The following is a 24,152-nucleotide window of genomic DNA, read 5'->3' as shown; positions in this document are numbered from 1 at the left end:
CTCAGACTCGAAGAGTTCTCTCCACGACAGCTGAGGTTAAAAATCATTTGTGTTCTTTTTGGAGAACCAAAGCAAACTGTACGTAAGAATTTTCAGATTTGATCAAGTTTCTCCCCATGCCATATTGAAATTCGTCCTTATACCAGATATGTGAGGTCAATTGTTGACTGCAAATTGAAGCCCCCCAATGGGAGTTAGTGCTGTGAAATACGGAATTGTGCAATAATGTTGATGATGATGGGATTTGCAATAAACAAACACTGAACTAGGTGAAGTTAATGCCATTATGCTCGTTCCTTGTCCAAACCACTGTGCTGTTTCTCTTGCCCCTAAATATAAAGTTAAAACAAGTACAACAGGGCCACTCCCCCCCCCCCCACATCACCACTTCAGAAGCAGTTTGTTGACTTTGTTGATTTAGTTAGTTCTTGGACTTTTGTGCTTCTGACTCCTGCTTAGGAATAACTTCATTAAAAATGTAAATCAATCAAAACAGTTTAACTACATCATCACTATTTGTTGTGAAATAATTGCACCTTGCTTTCATATTAAAATTCTGTCATTTTGAAATTGCAGAGCATGAAAGTAGTGGATGGACATATCAAATTCTGTCACTTCTGCAAAATGTATAGTATTGTGGGTTTTATTTTTTCCACCCCAGAGAATTGGAACAAAGCTTCAGGTCACTATTACAATACAACCACTTGTAAGCTCAAGTCCAAGGCTTCAATAAATACGTGCTAATCAGCACTTATACAAACATAAAGCCTTGATATTGATTTCTGTGCAGGAGTTTGCCGCCATGAGTGTAGAGCCTTTGAAAAAATCACAAGAAAATCGTTCCATTTTGTCTCAGACTATTTGAATATGAATACTTGTTGGATTTGAGAGGGAATACAGTCAGTGAACGCACCACAAGGCTTCAGTTACATTAAAACTGTACTGATGTATCTGCAGGAGTTTAGTTCAACTCAATTGAAGAGAAAAGATTCAATCTTCCAGTAAAACAGGGCTACTGTGAGTTGTGTGTTAAGATAGAGGGGAATCCTCCTTTAAAAAGCTGCAGCGTTAGTATTTAAGTGTATTGTCGCGGAGGCCCAAAACTCACGTTGAACACAAAAGCGACTTTATTTGATTAGTTAAGGTTGAAAAACAATTAAATGGCGCAGTTAGAAGTTAAGGCCTCGAGTTATTAATTCTTGCAAAACCATAGCGGGTCCGACATCTTTTAATTAACGGAAGAGACCACATGGGAATTAAATAACACGAATTGTGACGGAGGAAGAAACGGACGATCTCGTGTTATTTATTTAGGGAAATGATGATAATGAGAAAAAAAGGGCGTTCTTTTCTTACCCAGCACGTAAATCGTAGCAAAGTTTCATGAACACTGAGATTTTGCCTGGCGTCTATCAGTCAGTACACCTGCTGCTCAGGACGTCCAAACCAGCGCCAGTCTCCCGGAGAGGAACCGCTCGCAGCCTCCATCCGTCCCTGGTCCGCCTGTCTCCCGCCGCAGAACGCGCGTCGTCTCAGGCTTGAGCGGTCGTGCGGGTAACACGGGTGGGGGGGGAGCAAAGCACCGGGACCCAATGGAGGCAAAAACAAGGAGGAAAATACCAGTTGCGTCTCCTCCTCCTCCGCCCCCTCCTGTCTGACCGTTGGAGCTCTTCGGGGAACCGCCGTGGCCTCGCCTCTCGTTGGTTTCGCAGAGTCGGGCAGTGGCAGCGAGCAAGGCCGGGGAAGTGTCGTCAGTGTGCGGCGCTGCGTTTCTTAAAGGGGCAGGGGGCTCCACGGACGCCGTGGGTTTATTAATAAGGAGGGGGGGACGCCTCCATACCACCGCCCTGTGGCGGCGACTGTCATGCAGCCATAAATTAAACATCAGGTGGGTAAACAATGGGCTCATAATCGTGTCTTCAGCCCATTAACTACGAATCAATACAAATACTAACACTGGAGCAAATTATAATACTAAATAAACAAATTGCAGCATTACACAGGTTGAATCATACAGTATCAAATTCTATTTTCCTTAAGAAAAACCTTTTTTCCCACGCATATTAACATTTTTTCTGCATATATTTCCTTCTTCAATTGACAAAATATAAACCAATGTGCATTTGCATGTAATAGAACATATAGTTAAACAAGAATGTACAGTTTCAATAAGCTATTAGAGTTTGATTTGCTTTCATCTTTTTCAGAGTACTCAATTGATTGATATATCTTTCCACAATGAAACAAAATCTTCAATCTTTCCAGAAATTAAATCACAGGAATCCTATCCTCACACATCCCTTTTTGAATAGACCAAAGGTTGCCAACCTAAGGTGTGGGACCCACCTGAGGCCGCATCTTTTGAAAATGGTGCAACTTTCTATCCGTGTACACGCCAGAAAACACAACTTTTCTGAAAAGCTGCCAACTGCGCACGCACACCACAAACGGTTCTTCTGCACATGCATGAGATCGACAGTAAAAACAACAGCGTCCTGAGTGTCATGACTCCCAGTCCATGTTCTTCTGGGACTTGATAGTTTCAGAGTCGAGTCACCAAAATTAAAATCTGACTTGGTCGTCTGTCCATACGAATGTCTGCGTACTGACCATCGTCAATGTTTATAGCTTATTGTTGTCTGCTCATGTGTACATGTGTACGAACGCTATTCACTGTGGCCCAACATGAAAACTACATCATTTGAATCTACATTGTGAAGGGAAAATGTGTAAATATATAAAAAAAAAAAGAAGAAAAGTCTATAAACTGCTCTGCTTCAGATTTTGCTGGTGGGAACTGCATACATATGTGATCCCACAAATAAAATGGCACAGTTATACTTGGTTGAAAATTGGGAAAATGAAGAGAAAATGCAAAGATAAACATTACATATTTATCATATTGTGTAAATATATTGTATAGCCCTACTGGCAGCATATTGTAGCTGACTCGTGTTGCAAGTTTACTAGTGTAACTTTTTTTTTTTAAATGAATTGAATGTCTGGTTTTCAAAATAATACTGTACTTTGGTACATGTCATGTAAGTTGGGCAAACTTTTAAGTACAGACCAATTTTTTATCTTTCTTTAAAATCAAAACACAGTCACAGCCTGCAAGCATGAAATAGTAGCACATTTGAAAACAAAAGCTGCTACCAGAATATAAGCAAATACCATATGTGCATGTGGACAAACTTTCTTCTGGCTGCATGCAGCCAGATCTAAGAACCTGAGGAAAGAGTTATTGCTTCAAGTTTTATATGATAAATCGTATGATAAATAGCAGATTGTTTTAATATGTCATCTACAAAGTTGATTATGTTATGATCTTATTAATTTTTTTGCGTATGGTTGTGTAAACGCCTACTAATGTTACTCTACTTTTACATTGGTTTTCAATGACTTGAAGAGCCACAACAAAAATTAAGTTAAAAAAAAAAAAAAAGATCTGAGAACTATAATAAGATTTGGAAAGGAAAATTATATATATATATATTTTTTTTTTTTTTAATTCCAATCAATGAGGATATCATCTCAATTTCATGAGAGAAACTCTTATTCTCAAATTACACATTATATTGTTATGCTGCTAATTAGTAAATTAGGGTATTTTGATGTGCTTCTATAATGAGGTTAGCTCTAAAGTTACAAAACTCCCTGATATTCAGAGGACAATACAGATTTAATGATCTCAGCTTTATCAATTAGTCTCACTGCAGTTTCTAACAGGATACAGCGTTTGTATAATCTATTTTATTGATTTTTACAGTGCCAGCTAAAGCTGCTATCTGTTCTCTCCTTGTTTCTTATACCACAATAATTCTGATTCTCTTCGATGACTGAGTCACTGAGTTCAAACAAGCTGAATGGATACTTGAGCTTTAGCTGCAAATCAAATCCTTAAAAAAAAATGAGAACAAAAGAAAGAAAGAAAAACACCAACCTTTGCATGTTTCTTACGTTAGATTCTCATCGTCTTCACTGAAGCAATCCCACTTTTTAGATAGCTGTCTGGTCGTCAATTAGGAAACTGCTTTCACCATCCTCTTGTCACAGTTTGAGTTCAAACAAGCAACGAGGGAGGAGGGCTGAACGTGAGAGAGAAACAGGAGTCCACTGACTCCTGACCCCTGAGATGGGACCAGAGATTACAGGGAAGTAACCAACAACAACACTCGATGTCTGTTGTCAGACTACCAATGAGCCCAGCGAGGATCACCAGAGTCCTTCTTGTAGTTTTGGCCTTTTCGTCCTTGCAGTTGTTTTCACCGCACCACAAACACACTGTCAGCAATTGTCAGCAAACCTGCAAACAACACATCAACATGACAGCAGATCTAGATTCCCAACCATCAGTATTTGTTTATCCACATCATGAAACAAAAAAGGCATTTTTTTAAGCCTTACCATCTTCCTCGAACAGATTCTGTTGAAGAGACATGTTTATGTAATACTGTTGGTAAGTACACGTTTGGGTTCGTCTCTCATTTGACTATTCAAATATGTGAGGCATGGCGACAGAGGCTTTTTCTTCTGTTTCATGACGGGGTTGGAAACCTGCAGAAAGAATAGTCTCTTGTATCATTATTATACCAAAAATGTGATCATTTATAAGGCTAAGTCTAATTTAAGATATTATTTCAATATTTCAGTGTAATTTGACTATTATCCAACCTGCTACTCAAGGTATCATTGGAGAGTGGACTTTATTTTAATGTTGATGCCTTATGTCTACAATATGTGAGGTTTCATTCATGACACGTTTATGCATTAGATTGCTATGAAATGTAATCGTAACATAAGTCTCATGTTTTGGCATATTGCTTTCAGTATATATGAGATTTAGCCATATTTCTATCTACCATTGTTGCTGCTTCATTAAGGGTAGTTAGACTAAGGATCTTGATCTGTTTGTACACTCTTATGAGTTGTTTTATTCACGTTTTAAAGGCTGACAATGTTTTCCAGCTCCAGACAAGTTTTACTTGGTGGAAAGAAGTCAAAAAGAGCTGTTTTGGTCTGAAAGGCCCTAGACCGCTGGACGAAGTACTGGTGGGATATTGGAAAAATTGAAATGCAGGAATACATTACAAAGCTCCATAGCACACAGATTTGCAGATACTATCTTCAATATAACACATACTGTACATACCTGTGACATCATGAAAATGTCTGATAAAAGATGTGTATTTTCTGGATGTCTGGAAATGAACTGAAAGTGGGTTTTTTTTTATATCCTGGATCCCTTCCAGCTTCAGCAATTGCAGCTGTTATGTATAAATCGCATATATAAATCAGTATATGTTTTCATCAATCCATTCTGCTGAATGTGTTTCTAGCACTGGTAATGTAAAACACTAATACTCTTTGAAAGCTTAGGTAAGATTATAGTGGATTTTTTCCCCCCGTGGCAACCAATTTATTATTTAGATGTTTGATCCACTATGGAATCAATCAAAAAATTCCTTGTTAATCTGTGTTACATAACCATTGTGAAAGTCACAGGAATTAATTATTCTTTGCTCAAAACCTTCAGGTGGGAATCCGCAGCAAACATGCACACTATGGATTCCTGGACTCGGAGCTCCCTCAGATGTCTTCTAGCAAGACTACCACTGTTGAGATTTCTGAAATCCTCTCTCTGCACTCATTTAGAAACCCTGTAATAAACCTCTTAATCCCAAACCAGCATTTTCTGGAGGGTTGCACAACTGCATGCTTCTTATGCAACTGGTGGAGCATTCAGCGTCAATTATAGAACAGAGAGGAAAGACGGCACGGACGTCAAAGGCTGCCGATGCAAAGCCCATTTTGACAGGAAGGTTGATTAAATAGTAATCTCTCTTCCTTTGAGCCGCATTTCAGCAAATAAACAATAAGAAAGAATTTCATAAGGATGTCTATTTAAGAGTAAATATGAGGAAATATATAAATACAATATCTAGCCAAGCTGACTTGAAATAGATGTTTTGCATAATTCGATTTCATCTAATGTTTAAAGTTTTGGGCAAATCTCTCGACGTAACAGTCACTCTTAATTTCTTATTTTCCTCATTCATTTTAAAGAGTAGGTTGGAGTAAATCAGACGAATTTGCATGTTCAAAATGTTTATATTTTTAAAGCCAATTTTCCTATTATCTTTTTTTGGTTGGTTATTCAGTCCGGCCTGCTGCAGGGTTTCCAAGTCTGCCGGGCAAAAGCAGCCAGACAGCCACTCAAACCAGTTCAATACCAGATTTGATATTGTGTGGAAAACAAAACCCTGTAAAAAAAACAAAAAAAAACCAAACAGTTTGCCTTGTTTTTGTTAAAGCTGTGTCATTAAAAAGCATTTTGAAACTAAGAAGTACAATACCCTTAAGTGCAACTTCCATATGTGGCCCATAGTGTTTTGGAATTTCAAAATGTGCTGCATGCAAATAAAAAGGGAGCAATGAAAGACATTGTTAGTTCACCTCTGCATCAAAAACACAAACAAAGAAATTACAATAGTCTTTGGAAAACGGGGGCACCCTGAGCACTGCCTCAGGATGAACAGTGAGGATCCTGAGGTTGAGACTCCACACATACAACTTTGCGTGATTCACCAGAAGATGGCGCAATTGCAACAATCATCTCCCCAATCTCCTTATTTTCTTCACACAAATGCCAACTGAGGCTCTGGGCTCTGAATTATTGAGTCGGCCTTGGTGTGATGGGAGGAGATACAGAGGAGGGCAGAGGGTCAACCTGATAGAGCAGCTACCTGGACAGGATCAGCTCCTCGGCTTTCAACTTGAAGGTTTTATTCGGATATGAAATATAGGCCACTTGACAAGATGATACGTGTTATGACAGGTTAATTAGAGAAATGAAAGTAATATAACATAAAGAAAATACGATATAGAAATGCAGATAGTGTGTGATCAGTGGACACACTTCAGACTTACAGGTTTCACGATTACAAGATTTCGTGACAACTAATCCCACCACAAGTCATATTTTGACAGGCTCCCTTGTGTTCCAGCTCCTTACTTTATCTTTGTCACCTGGGGGGGCGCTGCCTTCAGTTGCTATACCAACTAAGCACCCAACAGGTTTGTGAAACCCGAACCTGCTGTCTAACCTTTCACTCTGCCTCACACAATAATGTACTTGGCAGTACCACTGGCAGCACCTGTATGTCTTTGTACAATAGAGTTGGCGCAGGCATCGTCTTCCAAGCCAGGGTATGACATCTGACCCGCAAAAAGCTTTTCCACATTTAAGACACAGGCCCATTTTTATAACTTTAGCAAAGGCATGAAGCAAAAAGAAACTAAGTTGGAGTAGTCTTTGATCCACTACCATCTAAGGTATGTAATCATTAAAGTGAGGAGATGCTAGATACGAGAGCAGGCTTACCTTGAAATGCCAGAACAAAGTGGATTTAGCTGTGGAAAAATGTGGAGAAACAGAGTAAAATATTTCTTTGGGGTAAAAAAAAAAAAAAAAACTGGCTTCGGATCAATGAAACCATTATAAAGTTCTTTGTTTTGTTACATTCTGCAACACACACCTGGGCATCATAAGGTCAGGAGGCCATATGGAGCCTTTAGCTCTGGAAAAAAGCCTATCAAATAAAAATTACTGGTATTATCGACTTCTAAAATGGTCCCATTTTCATATTATAGGCCATTATTGCATTACTGGTTGTGTCTAGAAATTGATGTCAAAATAATGAAAAATAATAGTTTTTACTTACGTATTTACTGAACTTTAAATTCAGAAAAATTGAATCATGATGCTACTAAAATACATGCAAATTGGTTGCAAAAATGAAATATGTAAAACTACAGTTTTTAACACTTATAATAAGTACAAAAACCTGGAAAACAAATCAAATCTACGAGAAGCAAAATGAAGACTGATAGGTGTGAAAAAGACAACTGCAATGATAAACAAGAAAAGTAGAAAGAGAGATTTACAGAAAGACAGGGGGAATAAAATGGAAATAATAAATATCAAAAGAATATAAAGATGTGAAACGTAATGAGAGATGAACCATAAAATGACAATAATATAAATCAACTGATAGTGAGAAAATGAACACAAACGCATTTAAACAAGCTGATGCAAACACATAAACAATAACAAAACTACTACAAAGACTCAAAATGCATAAATCATATCTACTTTTTTCTTGTATGGACTTCTTGTTATCACGGTACAGATGGATAAGAGGCTTTTTACAAGTCTGTGCCCAGAGGCTCAGTTGCCTCATCATCCATCCATGTCGCCTACTGCGGCTGCTGTGAAACACAATGTCGACATGACAGAGAAAGATGGTTTAACTGCTCATTATTAGCTACACACACGCACGGTCATTGTAAAGTAGACATATTACCCAAGCTGACAGTAAACTCTCATTAAAGGTCATGTAGAGTTTGAACCTGCTCCTTAGAGTCCCCCCCACTACTGAACTGTCTCTCCTTACATTCCCTTGTATGGACATCATGTTTCCAGTGTGAACCCTGTTTAAGTTCATTCATTTGTGCTGGAATTATTCCAACACTGACTTACCTGTTCTTTCAAACCAATCCTCCTCATTTTCCCACTATAACCACAAGTATTTGAGGAAAATCACTATTGTGAGACACAATATCATATATATATACAGCTAGAATTGTGTATTTACCTGATGCTTGATGCTATGGATTTAAATAAGTTGGCAGAAAAAAAAATATCCATCGGTGTTGAATTAAATTTTTACACTGAAGTGGCTCTTTCATACGTTCTAAATTTGCACTGAATCACAAAAGTCCCCAAAATTCTGAAGTGACAAACATTTCCTGTTACTCATCAGATCCCTAAAAGTGGATGCTCGCTCGTTTCAGCGCAAAGTCGACGAGACATTTAAAAATTCATCAGGTCGGTTTTAATTTTACAGTCACAATCATATTTTTTTCTTTCCAGTGTCTTAAAACCATAAAAAATAAATATACATTATGTTACAAAACATTTCCAGTGTCTGGGATCATACAAAAAAGAACAAGAAAAAAAAAAGCAAGGACAGTTATGAACAGCATTGATTATGTAAAGGCAAAACACTGGCGAGGGTGTACGAAGGCATTCAGTGACTGGTAAACAAACTGTAATGCACGTCTTTTTATGTATAAGCTGCAGAATACATCGAAGTTTGTGTCATTTTGACTTTTAAGTCATTGAAAATATAGCAATCAAAAACACCAATTTGATGAAATTTCACTTTATCTGATGGCAGGAGTTCATTTTGTGCCTCATTTAATGCTACAAAAGATCAGCAAAGCATGTTTTTTTTTAATATACATATATTGATTTGAAAAGAAAACCGAGTTAAACTGAACGAATTCCAACACTCATTTCCCGTATCTCATGACTTTGGTTTGCGTGGAGTGCGTTGCGTTGTGGAAAACCGGCCGGGACGGACACTGGAAAAGAAGGCCTCAGGTTCTGTAGTGCTTGAACTGAATAACAAAAGAGTTTTCAACCAGAGGGAGACAAAAAAAAAAAAAAATCCTCTTCATTCCTTGTGATTAATGTTCATTTCGGCCTTTCTGGTTTTTGTTAACATGCACTCACACACGCCTTCCAACATGCCACCACAGAGCCTGCTACAGGCTATCACAGTGTGCCGGAGAATTTTTAAGGCTTCAGACGAGGAAGAAGAAGAAGAAGAAGAAGGCACGGGGGACTATTGCTCTCTGTCTTTCAAACCAGCATGTTGAAGTGATTTTTTTTTTTTTACTTATCGTAGTTTAGCAAACTCGGTTCCCGCTGCGATACAAAATAAACCATTTCTTCTTCTTTTACAATGTATCTACACATTAATTACACTCTAAATACACTGAAAGGCAGCAGGAGCCATTCTTTGAGTTAAAAAAAAAACATTTAAAAAAAATAAAAAAAAAGAAGAAAAGAGCACTTAGTGTGAGACAGTGCAGTTCAGTATCAGAGTCTTTTGAGGACAGGCTGGACCCGACACTTGAGGGACTTGTAGTCCTTGAAATCCATTTGGACTACAAAATGCGACTGTACCACCTTGTGGAGGCTGAAGCACAGTGAATGCTCGCCCGACTGTCTCTTAATTTACGGCTTGCGATGGATTCTTCATCTTTTGACTCTTCCGTCCATTCCACCGCCCCCCCGCGTAGTGGTTTTGGCACACGAGGCTCCACTGCGTCCAACACAGCATTCCCTTTATTATTTCTCACACTTTTTCATCATCGGTTTTATTTTTCTTTCTTAGTCCCGGCAGTCCTGAAGTCTGCGATTAATACTGCTCTCCAGAGAGAGGAGATGTAGGGACAGACTGGGCTCAGGGAAGTTGTTTTTTCTTGTTGTTTTTTTAAAAATTTCCCTTCCAAGGCCCAACCTTCATGCCTCCCCTCCATCTTCAGCTTTTCTCTCCTCGCTTCTTTCTTTCGCTCCCCTTCGGCGGCTTCCTCAGCTCCTCTTCTCACAAGGGCGGGCTGGTCAAGGTTTTCCTAACAGGTCAGATGGAAGTCTCATTACTGCCGCTGTTAAACGGAGGACAGGCGAGGGGAGTGGGATAGGAGGGAGGGAGGGTGGGAGGGAGGGAGGGAGGGAGGGGGTGGATGGGTGGATGCGAAGGACAAAAACAGGACATGGACATGCAAGGTGAGGGTGAGTGCAGGGATGCAAGGAGATCATCACGCAGCAAATTTGGTGGAGTTATTTCATGCTTAACATTGTTAACTGCTTATAAGAATGTGATTGAACATATTCTAAAAAGTGAGTTTTACAACGATGAGTCAAGATGCAGCGTGAATTTAGATGAATTTCTTAGTATTTAACCATAAAGGCTCTTCAATCTGCATTGACAACTTAGATAGATAGATAAGATAAATACTTTAATGATCTCCAAGAGAAATTCACAACTTGTTGCTTTCATATAGAAATTAAGTTTGGCAAGATGAGTATATATACGGTATCTACATAGCTTTTATAACTCTTAACTCATGAGTAAGCAACAAGGGGACAAATGCTTATTTATTACCCATAACATAACAGTTCAGATGCATTGAATGTGTTTTCTCAACCAAGTGGAAACCCACCTGGGCCAGATTTTCAGATATTCTATGTCAGGAATTATTGCTTCTCCTGAAATTTCAATGCATCAGGAGTCATGTTGCTGCTTCTAATTGAAAGTGTTTGTGGTCAGTAGGTCAGTAATTGTTTATTTAAATCATCTTGCCAAACCTTATTTCTAACTGAACCTAGCAGTTGAACTGCTCCCATTCGCTACTTACTCTGAGTCAGACTCGTTTCCTCCGTTGACCGTCCCCGACTTCAAGTGCATGGCCACTCCCCCGTTGGTCTCCCTGTAGATGCCCGCGGGTGGCGGCCCGGCGGGGATCTGCGGCCGCGGGGCGACCGGCGGCTTGACGAGGGAGCCGGAGCCGCCGTGGTTACCCAGGCGACCGCCTTCGTTGGACGTGAGCGAGGACGTGCGGGACGAAGGAGTTATGATGTTGACGTAGGAGGGCGGTGGCGGAGACGAGGAGGTGTTGTTGTTGTTGGTGGGCGGCGAGGTGATGGTGGGCGAGTTGTAGTCGCTCAGCTTCTCCCTGAGACGGTTCTTCATGTTCTTGTCGGCGAGCGGAGGAGGATAGCTGATCTTGTTCTTCAAGATACCTGAACCACACAGGGGAGAATCATTACTCCGCTGGATGAAACCGAGTTCCTCAATCAGCCGCACTGCGAACGCAAAATGCTCCCGTCTCACCTTTCCTCTGCTCCGGCTGGTGGTTGCTGTTGCTGTTGGGCGGACCGGGAGGAGCGGCGTCTTTTGCGTTACTCGGAATCTGTTTGTCCCTCTCCTGGGGGAGAGCGTCCTTCTCTTTCTCACCGACGTGATTGAACTTATTTTCAGGGTGCAACTCCACGTTCACCTTGGTTTCCACCCTGAGCCTCTCTGCCCCGCCCGGTTCCTCGCTGTCGCTGGCTGTGGTGGCCTCGGCGGGCCAGTAAGGCTTCACGTGATTGGACCCTGCATCTGCTAGTAAGACAAAATAAAAAAAACAAAAAACAATTTCTTTATTTTTCTTTTCTTTTCTGCAGAGCCGAACTAAAACTCCAAGATCATAGTGTGTAAACACTTTTCCAACAGAAATAACCGCCTTTTCTCATTTATTTGATAGGATTACACCATTTTAGAAATGGAGCACAAATGGCAAGAACTAAGACCAGAGATTACAGATGAAGCAAGTTACTAAATTAGAGTCAGTGGGTTTGTTAAACTCTGAAGGCGCCAAAATGTGAGTGACAAATGGACGAGACGCTTTCTTGTGATTGTGATAAAAAATGTACTTATTGTGTGTGCCTGCCTCTTTAAGAGGCAAGGTGCAAAGATTCCATCCTCGGCATTCATTTTTACAAGTCTGTGCCCCAGAGGCCCGGAGTTTCAGCATGTAAGTCGTCCCTCGCTGCTCGTGGCAGGCACAGAAAAAAGTGTCAAAATATGGAGAGAATTTAGGAAAAATGTCGTATTACTTTTTTTTGACGATTCGGCAAACTGTTTCCGAAATGTTCAGGTTATGTAATAAACATGGAATTAAATGTGAGCATTTTTCTCTGTTTGCACTACAAATGAGGTTAAACATTTGGCGTTGGGATTCTGTTCAAGGCCCGACTGGATCAAACAACAAACCTTTCGGGGTGCTGTGAAGGGGCCTCTCATTGTTCCACTTTGGCTTGACGTCGATGTCGTCGTCCTCGCTGTCGGAGGAGTGGGACGAGGCATAGGAGGAGCTGTGTTCGTCGACTGACAGCTCGCTGTCTGAATCGGAGTCTGACGGGACGAGGCGGTACAGGGTTTGAGACAGGCGCTGCGCTAGGTGCTCGGATTTCATTGAATTTGAAAGGCAGAACTCACCGTCTCCTTTGGTGCCCTTCCTGTGGAACAAAGGTCCATCCAGATCTGTGTGTCCTTTAGCAGTTCCTGAAGATAAGCTGGGCTTCTGACCCGACTCCTCCCTGGAAAAACAAGGGCAGGGAGGAGGAGTGAGCAGAATGAGCGGAGCAACACAGGTGGAGATTTAGAGGAAACAGAACGGGGAAGTACAGTGTCGTTATGGCTCAAGCCCCGACTCGTGTTTTATCTTTTTCAGACTTCTAAGGTGGAACAGCTGACACACAAGACGTCTCTCATTACAAAATATCTGTTGATTGCATCGGATTGTTTCGGCTTACAGCCAGTTTTTTCATGGACAGACGTACCAATTCATTATCGCACCTAAAACTTTGGCTTTGCTTGAGCTTAATATTTCAAGCATCCACATGTTTCGAGCTTCAATCCAACAGATGGGAACCAAAAGAGGTCCGAAGCAGTTTTAGTTCAGTCTCTGTGAGAAGCTGCCTGTGGGGGGAAAACCTGCTTCTGGAGGCTTCACCTGTCTGATGTGTGATCTAAGAGAAGCTTCTAGAAGCAGCTGAAGACGAGCCAACAGCTGCAAGGAAAGAGGTTTGCATTACATTCACACCTCAACAGGTACGATCGCGTCGTCCCCCATTCATGCTCATCTAGCCCACATTTTTCCTCCACTTGCTCTTTTTCATGTTTCTACCTCTTTTTTAAGACAAGCACGTCTCTGCTTCTCGCACAGGCAGCCTGCTGAACCCCCCCCCCCCCCCGCAGCGTTTTTGCTCTCATTGACCCGAGTTTCGGGCTCGAGTTACCCAGATGACAGCTTTACGAGCCAAGGCGCACAGTCAGGCCGAACCTCCATGTAAAAATGTTAAATCCTGCACGTAAATGTAACGTAACGCCCAAGCAATGAAAACACGCCTGTGATAAAGTGAAAAGACACAGATGTATGAGACAGCGAAGTAACATTACCCCAACTTTTTCTTTTTATGGCACAACACTGCATACTATACCATATTTTACAATAGATGCAGCCAAAACAAAAATTCTGTATTAACTGATTACTATCATCAAACAAGGAACAGTGTTGTTATTATGCAACTTGGTGGTCGCCCATTAGTTATGCTGCACCTAAAAACAGCATTATTATATTAACATTATCCAAAACTGTTGTTTCCATGAAAAGTTGCTCTATTATTACTATTTCACGACACTCTTGTTTACTAGACAAGAATCTCCTCATTTATCCTGGACTAACAATCTTGAGAAACATGATTTTATGTATTATCATGAGCGTGTATCTTCAGTACCACCGAAATGAGAAATTATTAAAAGCAATTACCTTCCAGGTAAGTGGTTTCCATTTCTTTGCTGTGATATGTGATAAGTCACTGTCATCAAATTTCAGTAACTTTTTCAACACCAGTTTATAGTATCGCAAGCCGAAGTTCCTTATAAATGCACTCATGATTTAGTGAAGTAAGTTAATCGTAATTGTAATCAATAACACACTTTCATTAATTTGCACAAAACTCATTTTCAAACATGCAAACTTTCATTGCTGATAAATGTACCAACCATTAACTCCACTGTACTCTTATAAAGCAAACAAACATAGTTAAACATAGTTTAGCAAAGTAATTAGCAGCATAATTCCATTACTTCCTACAAAAAGTTAACAATTACTGAAATTAAAAAAGAAACATCTATAAAAAGCTAAAAACAAAAAGCCAATGTTAAACTCCACTACATTTGTTCTCTGCTAAATCAAATACTTTCATAATTGTAATTCAAGATCATTGAAGGACCCAAATTGATTCACAGTAGCACAAACCATATCAGGTGAGATCTCATAGAAAACGTTTGTATCAATCAATACACACAATAAAACAACACAGATGACACGATCAATCATGTTATACTCGTGTGTTTTTTTCTTTGGTTGGTTTCAGTAAACATTTTCTATTTGTGCATATCAGTTTTTTTTTTTGCCACCAGGCCATGCACCAGCCGTGCTTACAGAAATATTACGCAATGCAAGTACATATAAGTGGCTGCCATACATGCAAGTTGGCCAGAGATGGAGAGACATCTTCTAAACATAGAGATTCTCCTTGGATACGGTGGAGAAGGAAGACACAATGTGTGTATGTGTGTTTACAGTGAGAAATAAGGGGCTTGAGACATGTTAGTAAGTGTGAGACATGATGCAGTGATGAACATGCAGGAGGGGGGGGGGGGCTCTTAAAAGAAAATAAAACGTGCAGACAAGCCAAAATCAGACATGCACAGATGTGGTGCAAGAGAAGCGGCCATGCAGTCAGTGAGTGTGTTGTACCTGAGTGCGTAAGCCAGGTAGCTGCTGCGGCTCTTGGCTGACCTGAGCGTGCTGTCCAGGGAGACGGTGGACTCGCCGATGCCCGAGCGGTACAGTCCGTCCTCCGCGTATGTGTTGTTGCAGTTGAGGGAGCGCTGGAGTTGAGAAAAAGAGACGAATATTAAAAAACAGAAAGAAAGAATGTGTCAAAATGAAACAAAAGAGATGCTTGTTGTTTCACGTACTGTGAGTAAAGACGCCCTGGTGGTGCTGGACTCGTCTGGGACGCTCTTCTTTCCAGTGAAGACATTCTTGAGGTTTTTCCTTGCCTCTTTGTTGAAGATCACATGGCAGAAGAAAATGAAGATGCCCTGTGACAGAAAGAGGAGCGGCACCGACACGTTTAAAACGCTGGCATGACGTGTGTGCGTCATTGGTGGATTGAGAGTTGACAGTGTCGAATACCTGCAAGCAGCTGAAAACTGCAAACAGGTAGTGGAAAAGCATCACGTCACTGTTTACGGCCATCAGACCGAGCAGCCAGGTGGCGCTGATGAGCAGCAGGAGGAGGAAAGCCATCCTCAGTGCAGGTCTGGAAAAGGACGAACACACAGATTTGTTTTTAATGCTTAGAAATCACACAGAACAGCGATGCAGAATGAGCGACGAAGAAAACTGACATGGCTCCGGACTTCTCCACAGCTTTCTGCCTGCGGCCACACGAAGCCTTCGCAGCCAGGACGAAGATCACTACGTTCACCTTTAAGAGAAACAAGAGATTATTTATTTTACTTTCATTTCGGAGCATGGGTGTTTTGTTGTTTTGTTTTTTTCTTCTTTGTTTTTTTTTTACAAACAGAAATAAGAAGAACTTCACTCCAGCAAAACAAATTAACTGAAAAGTTAAAACATTCCACGTTCAAAATGTTTTGTCACACGTCAACCTCACAAATCCTTTTCAAAAGTCATCAGATACTAACACGTTACTTGTTAAAGTAGAGGCATTTACAAAAACAGCACAACGCTATTAGACATATTGTTTCTTGAAATAGAACATTTTAGGTTGATAATAGATTATTGCAACCACAGGAGGGAAAATTTTAATTTCTTAAAAGTTACTCCATTGTAATTTCTGAAAAGCCCGAAAACAACATGTATGAGAGACATTAGAAGATTGTTCACATACCAGAACGACCACAAATATGGGTCCGGCGAAGCTCCAGATGAGTGTGTCGTGGACAGAAAGCCAACAGAAATCTGGATTTCCGTAACCCTGAGGATCAAGGCCTACAGCCAAACCTACACACACAGAGAAAACGTACCTTTTAACTTTGACTCTTTTAAATGTTTCCAAATGTTTTTCCTATTTTGCTTCGTTTCGTCTGTTTCACTCTGCCACTTCACATTGTTCTTGTATTCCATGCATGTCACAATAATTTAAAGTGACATCACGTGCAAGTTAAGTGCAAAAAGTGTAATGCTTAAAAAAAAAAAAAATACACTCAATTTCATTTATGCGTCTGTGTGTGTGTGTGTCTCACCGGTGATGATGGCCGGGATGCCCCAGCCCATGGCGTAGTAGAACCTCATGTGGCCGTGGTTGATGTTGCGCAGCTCGGTTAGCATGCGGTAGATATGCAGCCCCTCCACGAACATCCAGGCAAAGGTGCACATGTAGAAGTAATGGAGGAGGATGGCGATGACCGTACACACAAACTAGGAGGAGGAAAACCATAGAATTATTCTTTGTACTTTTTTTTTCTATTTTTCCTCAGTTAAGAGGCTCAAAAAACTAGGTAACTTTTTTTTTGGTCAATTTAAGCAAATACACATATTGAATCAGCCACAATCTTTTCTCCCCTTTGCCTCCTTCCTCTGGGTCTCTGGTGTATTATAAAAAAAGCAGCGTGTTAGGGAATGTCCCACCACTTGCGATATTGCATATTTTAGTCCGGCTAAGATCAGAGAAGAAGAAGAAGAAAGAGGGACTACCTTGACAGGGTTATAAATCACACTCCAGATAGCCCGAGGCAAACACTAACAGCATTCCACATCTCTGACAAACACACACAAGTAAACTCGAGATGGAGCTTCTGCACACACACAAACAAGCATTGCTGATTTATCTGGGCGACATCAGAGAGACACAAATAGGATTCATGTTCTGTTGTTTAAAAAAATCTGTCTGCTGTGGCTTGTAGATAATGTAACGCACGCTGACTGGACTGCTCCTCAGCCCAGTCAAAACACACTGAGTCAGAAGGTTTCTACAGCGCAAAGTCAAAACTCCCATAACTTGTCCAAGGACTGGACAATTTTCCCACGCCTGCTTTATTTTCCCCTCTCCTGATCACGATGTTCTGTAAGGTTGAAAGTACAAAGTCACGATCATTCTGTCATTCAAAAGCGACATATGGATCAGTAGGGTTCTTCAGTCTCAACTGTGGATGCACTTAGATATGACGGCGAAATCTAAAGTGGATTCTTTTTCTCAAACGGGTAATTACAGGGTATCTAAGCAAGAAATATGCGTCTGATGTGACGTCTCTTGCCACGTGAATGATGAGGCGGGACCTTGTCATAAAGCAGCTTGAAATTATCGCCGCAGCAGCACGTAAACACAACAAAAAGATTATATGTGATGCAGAAGGGAGAGAGAGAAGCATCTTGAGCGGGCTTAACGTTCCTCTCTGATGACTTCTCACTGCGACGGTCAGAGCCGGAACGTACGTCTGGTTGAAGTGTCACAGTTGGACCTGATGGTGTCCTCACATCAGTCTTCGCAGACATCTGGTTCAACCAGACGCGTCAGAGCTGACACATTTTTAATCAACACCTTGGATTGTTACGATTTGTCAATAGACGAGAAGTCTGAAACGTTTAAACATATTATCAATCTTTCTATTGAATTATTTTAGCAGTTATACATATCTCGAAAAGCTGTGTCAGAAATTGTGGAATTCTGCAATTTTTAGTTCCCTTTTGCCTTTTTAAAATGTTATTAAAAAAAACATTAAATTCTACTCATGAAGACAGGTGAAGTTAAAAGTTGCTGATTAGAGGGTTTTTTCACTTTTGGGGTGAGGCTGAGGTTGATTGCTACACAGTATTACACAATCTAGTGTGTCATAGTCTGCCATAAGCTCTGGCTTTACAAAGGTATTGAGGTTGAGTTTTGCTCGCTCTTTTAATTAAAGAGCCCAAAAATTGACATTCAAGCCCTTCTGCTCGTCTTAAGCGAAACATAATTCTTACTGTAGAATTTGTTGAACAGCTGCTGGACGCTGTATTGTACATGCATACCTAATGTTCAGTGAGGGTTTACAAAGATGAGGGTGGTACTGACTTTCTCTTTTGGCAAGAAAACAAACGGGGAAAAAAAAATGTCTCTATGTAAGGTTCTTTTAATACTTTGTAAATCTGTCCGCGTGTGGCTCCGGTGAATCTACGTCTTAAAAACTCACTCGAAATGATGAAACACAAGAGGATCGCTCGTCAATTAAGAGATTATCGATGTTATGTAAATCTCAGACGTACACGAGACTCATCTAGGAAAGGAAAAAAAAAAAACTAAAGTTGTTTTGGGAAAGCTGTGCCAGGGCCTTCCACCCTGAGGCCTGCTGCTGGAGACAGGTACCAGTCACAGCATGTCTCCAGCACTGGTCCACATCAGTGTGTGTGTGTCTGTGTGTGTGTGTATGTGTATGTGTCCAAATGTCTGTGAGAGTCGACTTCAAAGAAAACCCTGCATCTCTTGATCCCTCGCTGTACGTGCAAAGTATGTGTTTCAGGCTGTGATTGTGACAAACTCAACATCCAATTACGTTATCAGCCGAGAACAATTAGCACATTGTGTTTCTTCCGTCAAACTGTAAACCCGCTCGGCTAACAACTGGGCCACTTTAATTACGGAGGCTTAAGGTGACAAAGGCACATCCACCCGGCCCTGTCGGTTCACTAAAATGCACTTATGGGAGGTAAAAACTTGGCAGGCAGCACATTCCTGACTTTCCCCCTTTATTATTCAATCATCAAACCGCAGAACCTGACGAATGAAGAAAGACTTTCTGGAAGGGCCCTGCTGCCTCATTAAGCTTTAAGACGCCTGAGCTGAGCTGCCTGCAGGCCACACCGAATCTCTTTCTGGTTTCTGATACAGTAATACAGGAAGCAACAGAGAAGAATTTAAGGGATGTTTTGCATCACAAGCACACAAAAAAACTTTCTTGAACAGAAATGAATTGTTCTGACATTGTTTTTCACTTAAAGCTTCTCCACCTGCCTTGTGCAGGATCTATTTCATCTTAATGTAGAGTAGACTCGCGAATGAGGCTGTTATAGTGAGAGGCATATCTTCAGCTGGCCAACCACAACTTTTTAGTTGTAAACTTTATTATAAAATATTCTCTATGTTGTATTTAAAATGTATAGTTTTTGAAAGATGGATTCCTACATTCAAAAAATTTTCCCTTCCCAAAATCAAATTTGTTTGCTGCGATGCATCAATACATTTAATAACTTTGATCAATCTAATAACTTGACTCGCCCAACACAATTCAAAATTTTTCAATGACGAAGCAGCGTGTTGCTGATGTATCACAGCTGATGCTTCTCATTCATTGGTTAGTCAAATTTGTAAGTTGCTTTCAACAACGACTGGGCATTGAGCAGAGATGTTAAAATACTGACCACGTTGTCAGTCTGATTGATGCCGAGCAGGAACACGAGCTCGGAGAAGAAGAGCGCCGCCACCAGGTTCCTGTGGATGGCGTGCAGGTTGGAGCGGAGCCGGCGTAAGAGGCACAGCAGGATGAAGGTGAGGAGGAGGAGGAACAGGGATACCGACACCGTGGTGTAGGTGACGATCTTCAGGGGGAGGACGTCACCGTGCTGAGGGGGAGGGGGGGGGGGGGGTGGTCCGAGGACATTATTCACACTTGAACGACAAAAAGGATTTAAGAGGATTTGTGGGACATTTCGGCCGTACCTCTCTCTTGGAGATGTCCATCAGCACGGCGAAGCTGGTCATGTGGTTACACTGGCAGCTGATGTGGCTGCTGTTCCTGTTGAGCACCTCGCAGCCTTTGGAGGACCACCCGCCTGCTGCGCCAATGCTGTCACACAAACACACACAGAGATCAGAGATCAGCAGAGAAGACTATAAATGCTTTTTATTTGCACCAGATAACCGACTGAATAGCTCTGTACACAAGGATCTGTGTGTTCAAATCCTGACTCACGTGATGGAGTGGTCCCAGTACACACAGACAGGCTTGGTCCGCTCCTCTGTCTCCAGCAGCGTGTACTCCAGGGTGATTGGAGGGTCCAGGATAGTGGGAAGAGGTGGACCCTCATTGTGGACGGTAGCGCTCACTATGGCCGAGTTGATCACTGGGCGGTTGGGAACCCTACACACACATACACACGGTAGGTAAACATATATACGCTCTTAATTGCAGATGCCAGCATTAATTGATGTCTGCAACAATCAGACCATTTGATGGCACAGATTATGAAAAGTGAGGTTCCAGTTTGCACACAGACACAGGCGCAGAGAATTTGCAGGGTTCAGATAGTCTATTTGCCTATTTCTGCCCCGTTTGGAATCACTTTGTATTCTTTGTGGCAAATCAGCCGTTCACTGGATTACTCTTTGTAATCTAATCTAAGTAAAGAACAGGAACAAGTCTGTTGTGTTCGCTGTTGAAGGAGGTCATGATTGTAGAAGGTGGAGACTTTTTCACACGCTCACCTCAGAGTCCTGCGGTCGGGGTCGAATTTTTCTGGAAGGAGCATCCCCAGCGACTTGTACACTATCACCACGGCGACGGGCAGAGGGGCGGCGGGCTCCAGGTGGCGCCGCCTCCTGTCAGACACCGTGTGCTCCTCCGCCACGGGGGCATCGGTCTGAGCTGGAGGGGCAGGAGTTTGCTCCACTGTGGTAGACGGACAGGTGTGAGCTTAAGCAGCACGGAAGCAGAGAAGAAACGTGAGTTTCCAACGATTGCCGTCGTGTTCTTACTTTTGTGGACCTGAGAGCGCAAGTTGAACTTGGGGAAGTGGACGGAGGAGCCCAGCTCTTTGGGGTAGGTCTCGTGGATGTCGCTGAAGTGAGGGAACGTGGCTCTCTCCGGGTCCGACACATCCAGGTAATCCACAGTCACAACTGAAGCACACACAAGGGACAACGGAGGGGAAGTGTGATACATCGGTTTCATGAAAGGAGGGAACGTGAACGCAGGTCCGCCACTCACTCATGTTGTCCGTGACGATGGTGAAAGGTTTCAGGTAGGTTTTCCTGACGTTCTGGGCCAACGTGTTGGCGTAGTCTTCAAAGCTGCGCAGCAGATGTGCAGTCCCGCCCTCGGTCCTCTGGATTTGCTCCCAGTGGTCCTTGTTCTCAGGATCCAGTATGGCGCTGCCGGCACGCACCAGGTTCTGGAAAAAGTGGAAAGAATAAGGTTCGAACCAAAGATTTAATGAAACCACTTTGTATATTTTGTAAGTCCATCGAAAATCAGTTTAAAGCTGTCCGCCCGTACCTCATTGAACTCCGCGTCCCTCATGGCGGTGAGGTCGAAGCCCTCCTGCCGGCTCTCGTACTGCAGCACGTCGTTCAGCAGCTGGGCGGCCGTCTTCACGTCGTTGCCAAAGTAATGCGGCATGTCGTTGGTGGCGCTGTGCAGCGAGCGCACGATGGCTTTGGAGAGTTCGCCATCCATCCTTGAACTGTTGCGACGCAGGTCCTCGTTCTGGTAGAACGGGGGGAGGGTAGGGAGTGGAGATGGAAAATAATGGAAACTAGTCAATCCAGGGATTAGTTGGACTTTGAATAGTTTAAGCCTGGAGTATTAGGTATAAGTTCACACACAATAGGTCAAATACTCATATAGCATATTGGCTGGTAATCAAATTACACTTTGTTGAAGACACACCAGCTTCTTTACAATGCAGAGTATTGGACTGTGGTTATTTTGAAGAATTAATGAGAATTAATGAGAATGCTTGGCTTTTGTTCAGTTCTTACCATTTTCTTCAGGTGAGAGAAGGTAACCGTGGTGCAGTTGAAGAGTTCAGGTGATAGCCAGCCCTTCTCGCTACAGTGGCGGATGGCAGTACCTGGAAAAAAAAAATGTAAAACACAATCAATAGAAATTCAAATCATGATGATCCAAACAATTTATTGCATGAGTGTCCTGGCCATTGCTGCATCTACACAATACCAATTACAGTTTCCATTCACTTTATGTTTACATGACTGAAGCCTAGTAATTGACAATAAAGAAATAAAAAAAGTAGATAACTGACAAAAACCTACTTTAATATGTTTTAATCCGAAACATCAGTAATTTCAACATAAAATGAATGAGTGTTCTTTGGGCTGCTCAGGCTAAAGAAATGCATTTTAAATGTACAATTGTGTAATGCAACCTAGGACTGGAACAAATGCAGTTTAAAACATTTCTCGCAGTTTTTAATGTCACACTTTATTGTTATTATTATGCGGTGACATAATAGTGTTGTACAAAGTCAACTCACAAATGAACTTCATTGAAAATAGTGTAATTAATGTAGTGCCAGCAGGACAGTTATGCTGCTATTAGATCAGGTTCGAAGAGAGCATTCTTCTGTAATATTAGCTATTAGTCAAATTAGGTCAAGACTTTAAACATCAAACTCCAACTTCCAGAGTTGTTTAAGAAAAGGCTTCAAGCCCATGCAAAAGTCTCCTCCAATGCTATTGTTGGCTGCCAGTTGGAGCTAAGAGGAGGCACAGAGGGATGCTCGCATATAAATTCCCCAAAGAGCTTTAGGGGTCAACAAAGGGGTAACCATGGGGACGGCGGTTGCCGAGAGGGTAACCAGGAAAAGGGACAGTGTTGAACTGAGAAGGCGTCGGTGACGTGACTATCAACATGTTTCTCTGTCTGACACACGCACACACACCGAGATGTGGAAAGAGGAGAATTGCTGCTGGCTCCTAATGTTTCTGGCGTCTTTCCAAAGGTCTCTACAATCAAACCTGGACATGACTTTCTCTGTGGCCAATCAGAGAGCCTCACTATGCTGTGAAGCCTCAGATTTTGTCCTGTAGAGCGGTTGTGAAATATAAAGTACACAAAGCTACAATGATACTTCAGTGATATACATTAAAAGAAGAAATCTGCAGGGTGGAGGTTTACAGACGTCTTTACTTAACATGAAGACTCATTTTACTCTCAGAATCCTAAACTTTGGGGGTCTCCTTCCCCCATCAAAATAATGACTGCAATCACGCAACGCTTGTTGTCACTAAAGAGAGAAAATGTACTCACCGAGGGAACCTTTGGGGCAGTTTATGGCAGCAGGGCGGCCAAACTTGGTCCTGGGCCACCAGATGCCGGCATCAAAGGCCTTCGGACAGACTTCATACACCACTGTGGAGACGAGAGCGAAGCTTTAACGGGAGTGTCATCTTTGTGAGGACCAGGACATTAAACCACATTAATCCTGGGAGGTTATTACACAAGCTGACACTCGCTCAGATTGATTGCATCTAAATCTCAAGACAGTGTTTCGTCATTGACCCTTGTTACAAAACCTGGGACCAAAAGCCATTTTAACCCGATCTGTGAATCAAAAAAATTTATATTGAAGTAAGATACTGTCACGTTGCTGTCACGTTACAAGTCGGATCACGTTCTGCAGCTCCGAGGGGCTTGACATAGGCTCAAGCTGCATGCAGAGTAATGTCCAGTTTCTGGGAATGACTTTTTGTAAGTTTTGTCTCCTATTCACTCTCCACTGTTTTGTGTGTGTGCAGTCCCGCTGCCAGCTCAGCCCAACAGTCCTCGCCTCTTCTGCTTGACTGGGCGGCGACAAAGATGTGAAGCCGGCTCGAGCGCAGCACCAGCAGATGTGAGCGACACCATTTGTCTCCGCATTGACGCATCGCTGATTCATCCGGA

At 41.9% G+C, this 24,152-nt stretch overlaps 2 protein-coding genes across 3 annotated transcripts in view; both read right to left on the bottom strand.

Moving 5' to 3' along the window:
• The window catches only part of gramd4a (GRAM domain containing 4a), a 41,608-nt gene extending 40,015 nt beyond the window's left edge, over positions 1–1,593 (bottom strand). For both annotated transcript variants that reach the window (XM_080518619.1, XM_080518620.1), the window contains exon 1: positions 1,357–1,593. In XM_080518619.1, coding sequence (XP_080374745.1) covers positions 1,357–1,385 — 29 coding nt within the window. In that variant the 5' untranslated portion in view covers positions 1,386–1,593. The remainder of the gene's footprint in view (positions 1–1,356) is intronic.
• Positions 1,594–8,987: 7,394 nt separating this feature from the next.
• The window catches only part of celsr1a (cadherin EGF LAG seven-pass G-type receptor 1a), a gene marked incomplete at its 5' end in the record, with an annotated part of 84,126 nt that continues 68,961 nt past the window's right edge, over positions 8,988–24,152 (bottom strand). Inside the window, 20 exons of the mRNA XM_080518026.1 lie at positions 8,988–10,518; positions 11,272–11,656; positions 11,748–12,020; positions 12,672–12,812; positions 12,897–12,997; positions 15,226–15,359; positions 15,450–15,575; positions 15,670–15,796; positions 15,885–15,964; positions 16,391–16,503; positions 16,746–16,920; positions 19,894–20,094; positions 20,192–20,318; positions 20,445–20,612; positions 20,957–21,140; positions 21,227–21,370; positions 21,459–21,642; positions 21,747–21,956; positions 22,232–22,323; positions 23,520–23,621. Coding sequence (XP_080374152.1) covers positions 10,494–10,518; positions 11,272–11,656; positions 11,748–12,020; positions 12,672–12,812; positions 12,897–12,997; positions 15,226–15,359; positions 15,450–15,575; positions 15,670–15,796; positions 15,885–15,964; positions 16,391–16,503; positions 16,746–16,920; positions 19,894–20,094; positions 20,192–20,318; positions 20,445–20,612; positions 20,957–21,140; positions 21,227–21,370; positions 21,459–21,642; positions 21,747–21,956; positions 22,232–22,323; positions 23,520–23,621 — 3,092 coding nt within the window. The 3' untranslated portion in view covers positions 8,988–10,493. The remainder of the gene's footprint in view (positions 10,519–11,271; positions 11,657–11,747; positions 12,021–12,671; positions 12,813–12,896; positions 12,998–15,225; positions 15,360–15,449; positions 15,576–15,669; positions 15,797–15,884; positions 15,965–16,390; positions 16,504–16,745; positions 16,921–19,893; positions 20,095–20,191; positions 20,319–20,444; positions 20,613–20,956; positions 21,141–21,226; positions 21,371–21,458; positions 21,643–21,746; positions 21,957–22,231; positions 22,324–23,519; positions 23,622–24,152) is intronic.

Source organism: Blennius ocellaris, assembly GCF_963422515.1.
Source record: "Blennius ocellaris genome assembly, chromosome: 22".
Taxonomy (NCBI): domain Eukaryota; kingdom Metazoa; phylum Chordata; class Actinopteri; order Blenniiformes; family Blenniidae; genus Blennius; species Blennius ocellaris.
Note: the sequence above shows the minus strand (reverse complement) of the source record. Positions and strands in the feature narration are given on the sequence as shown.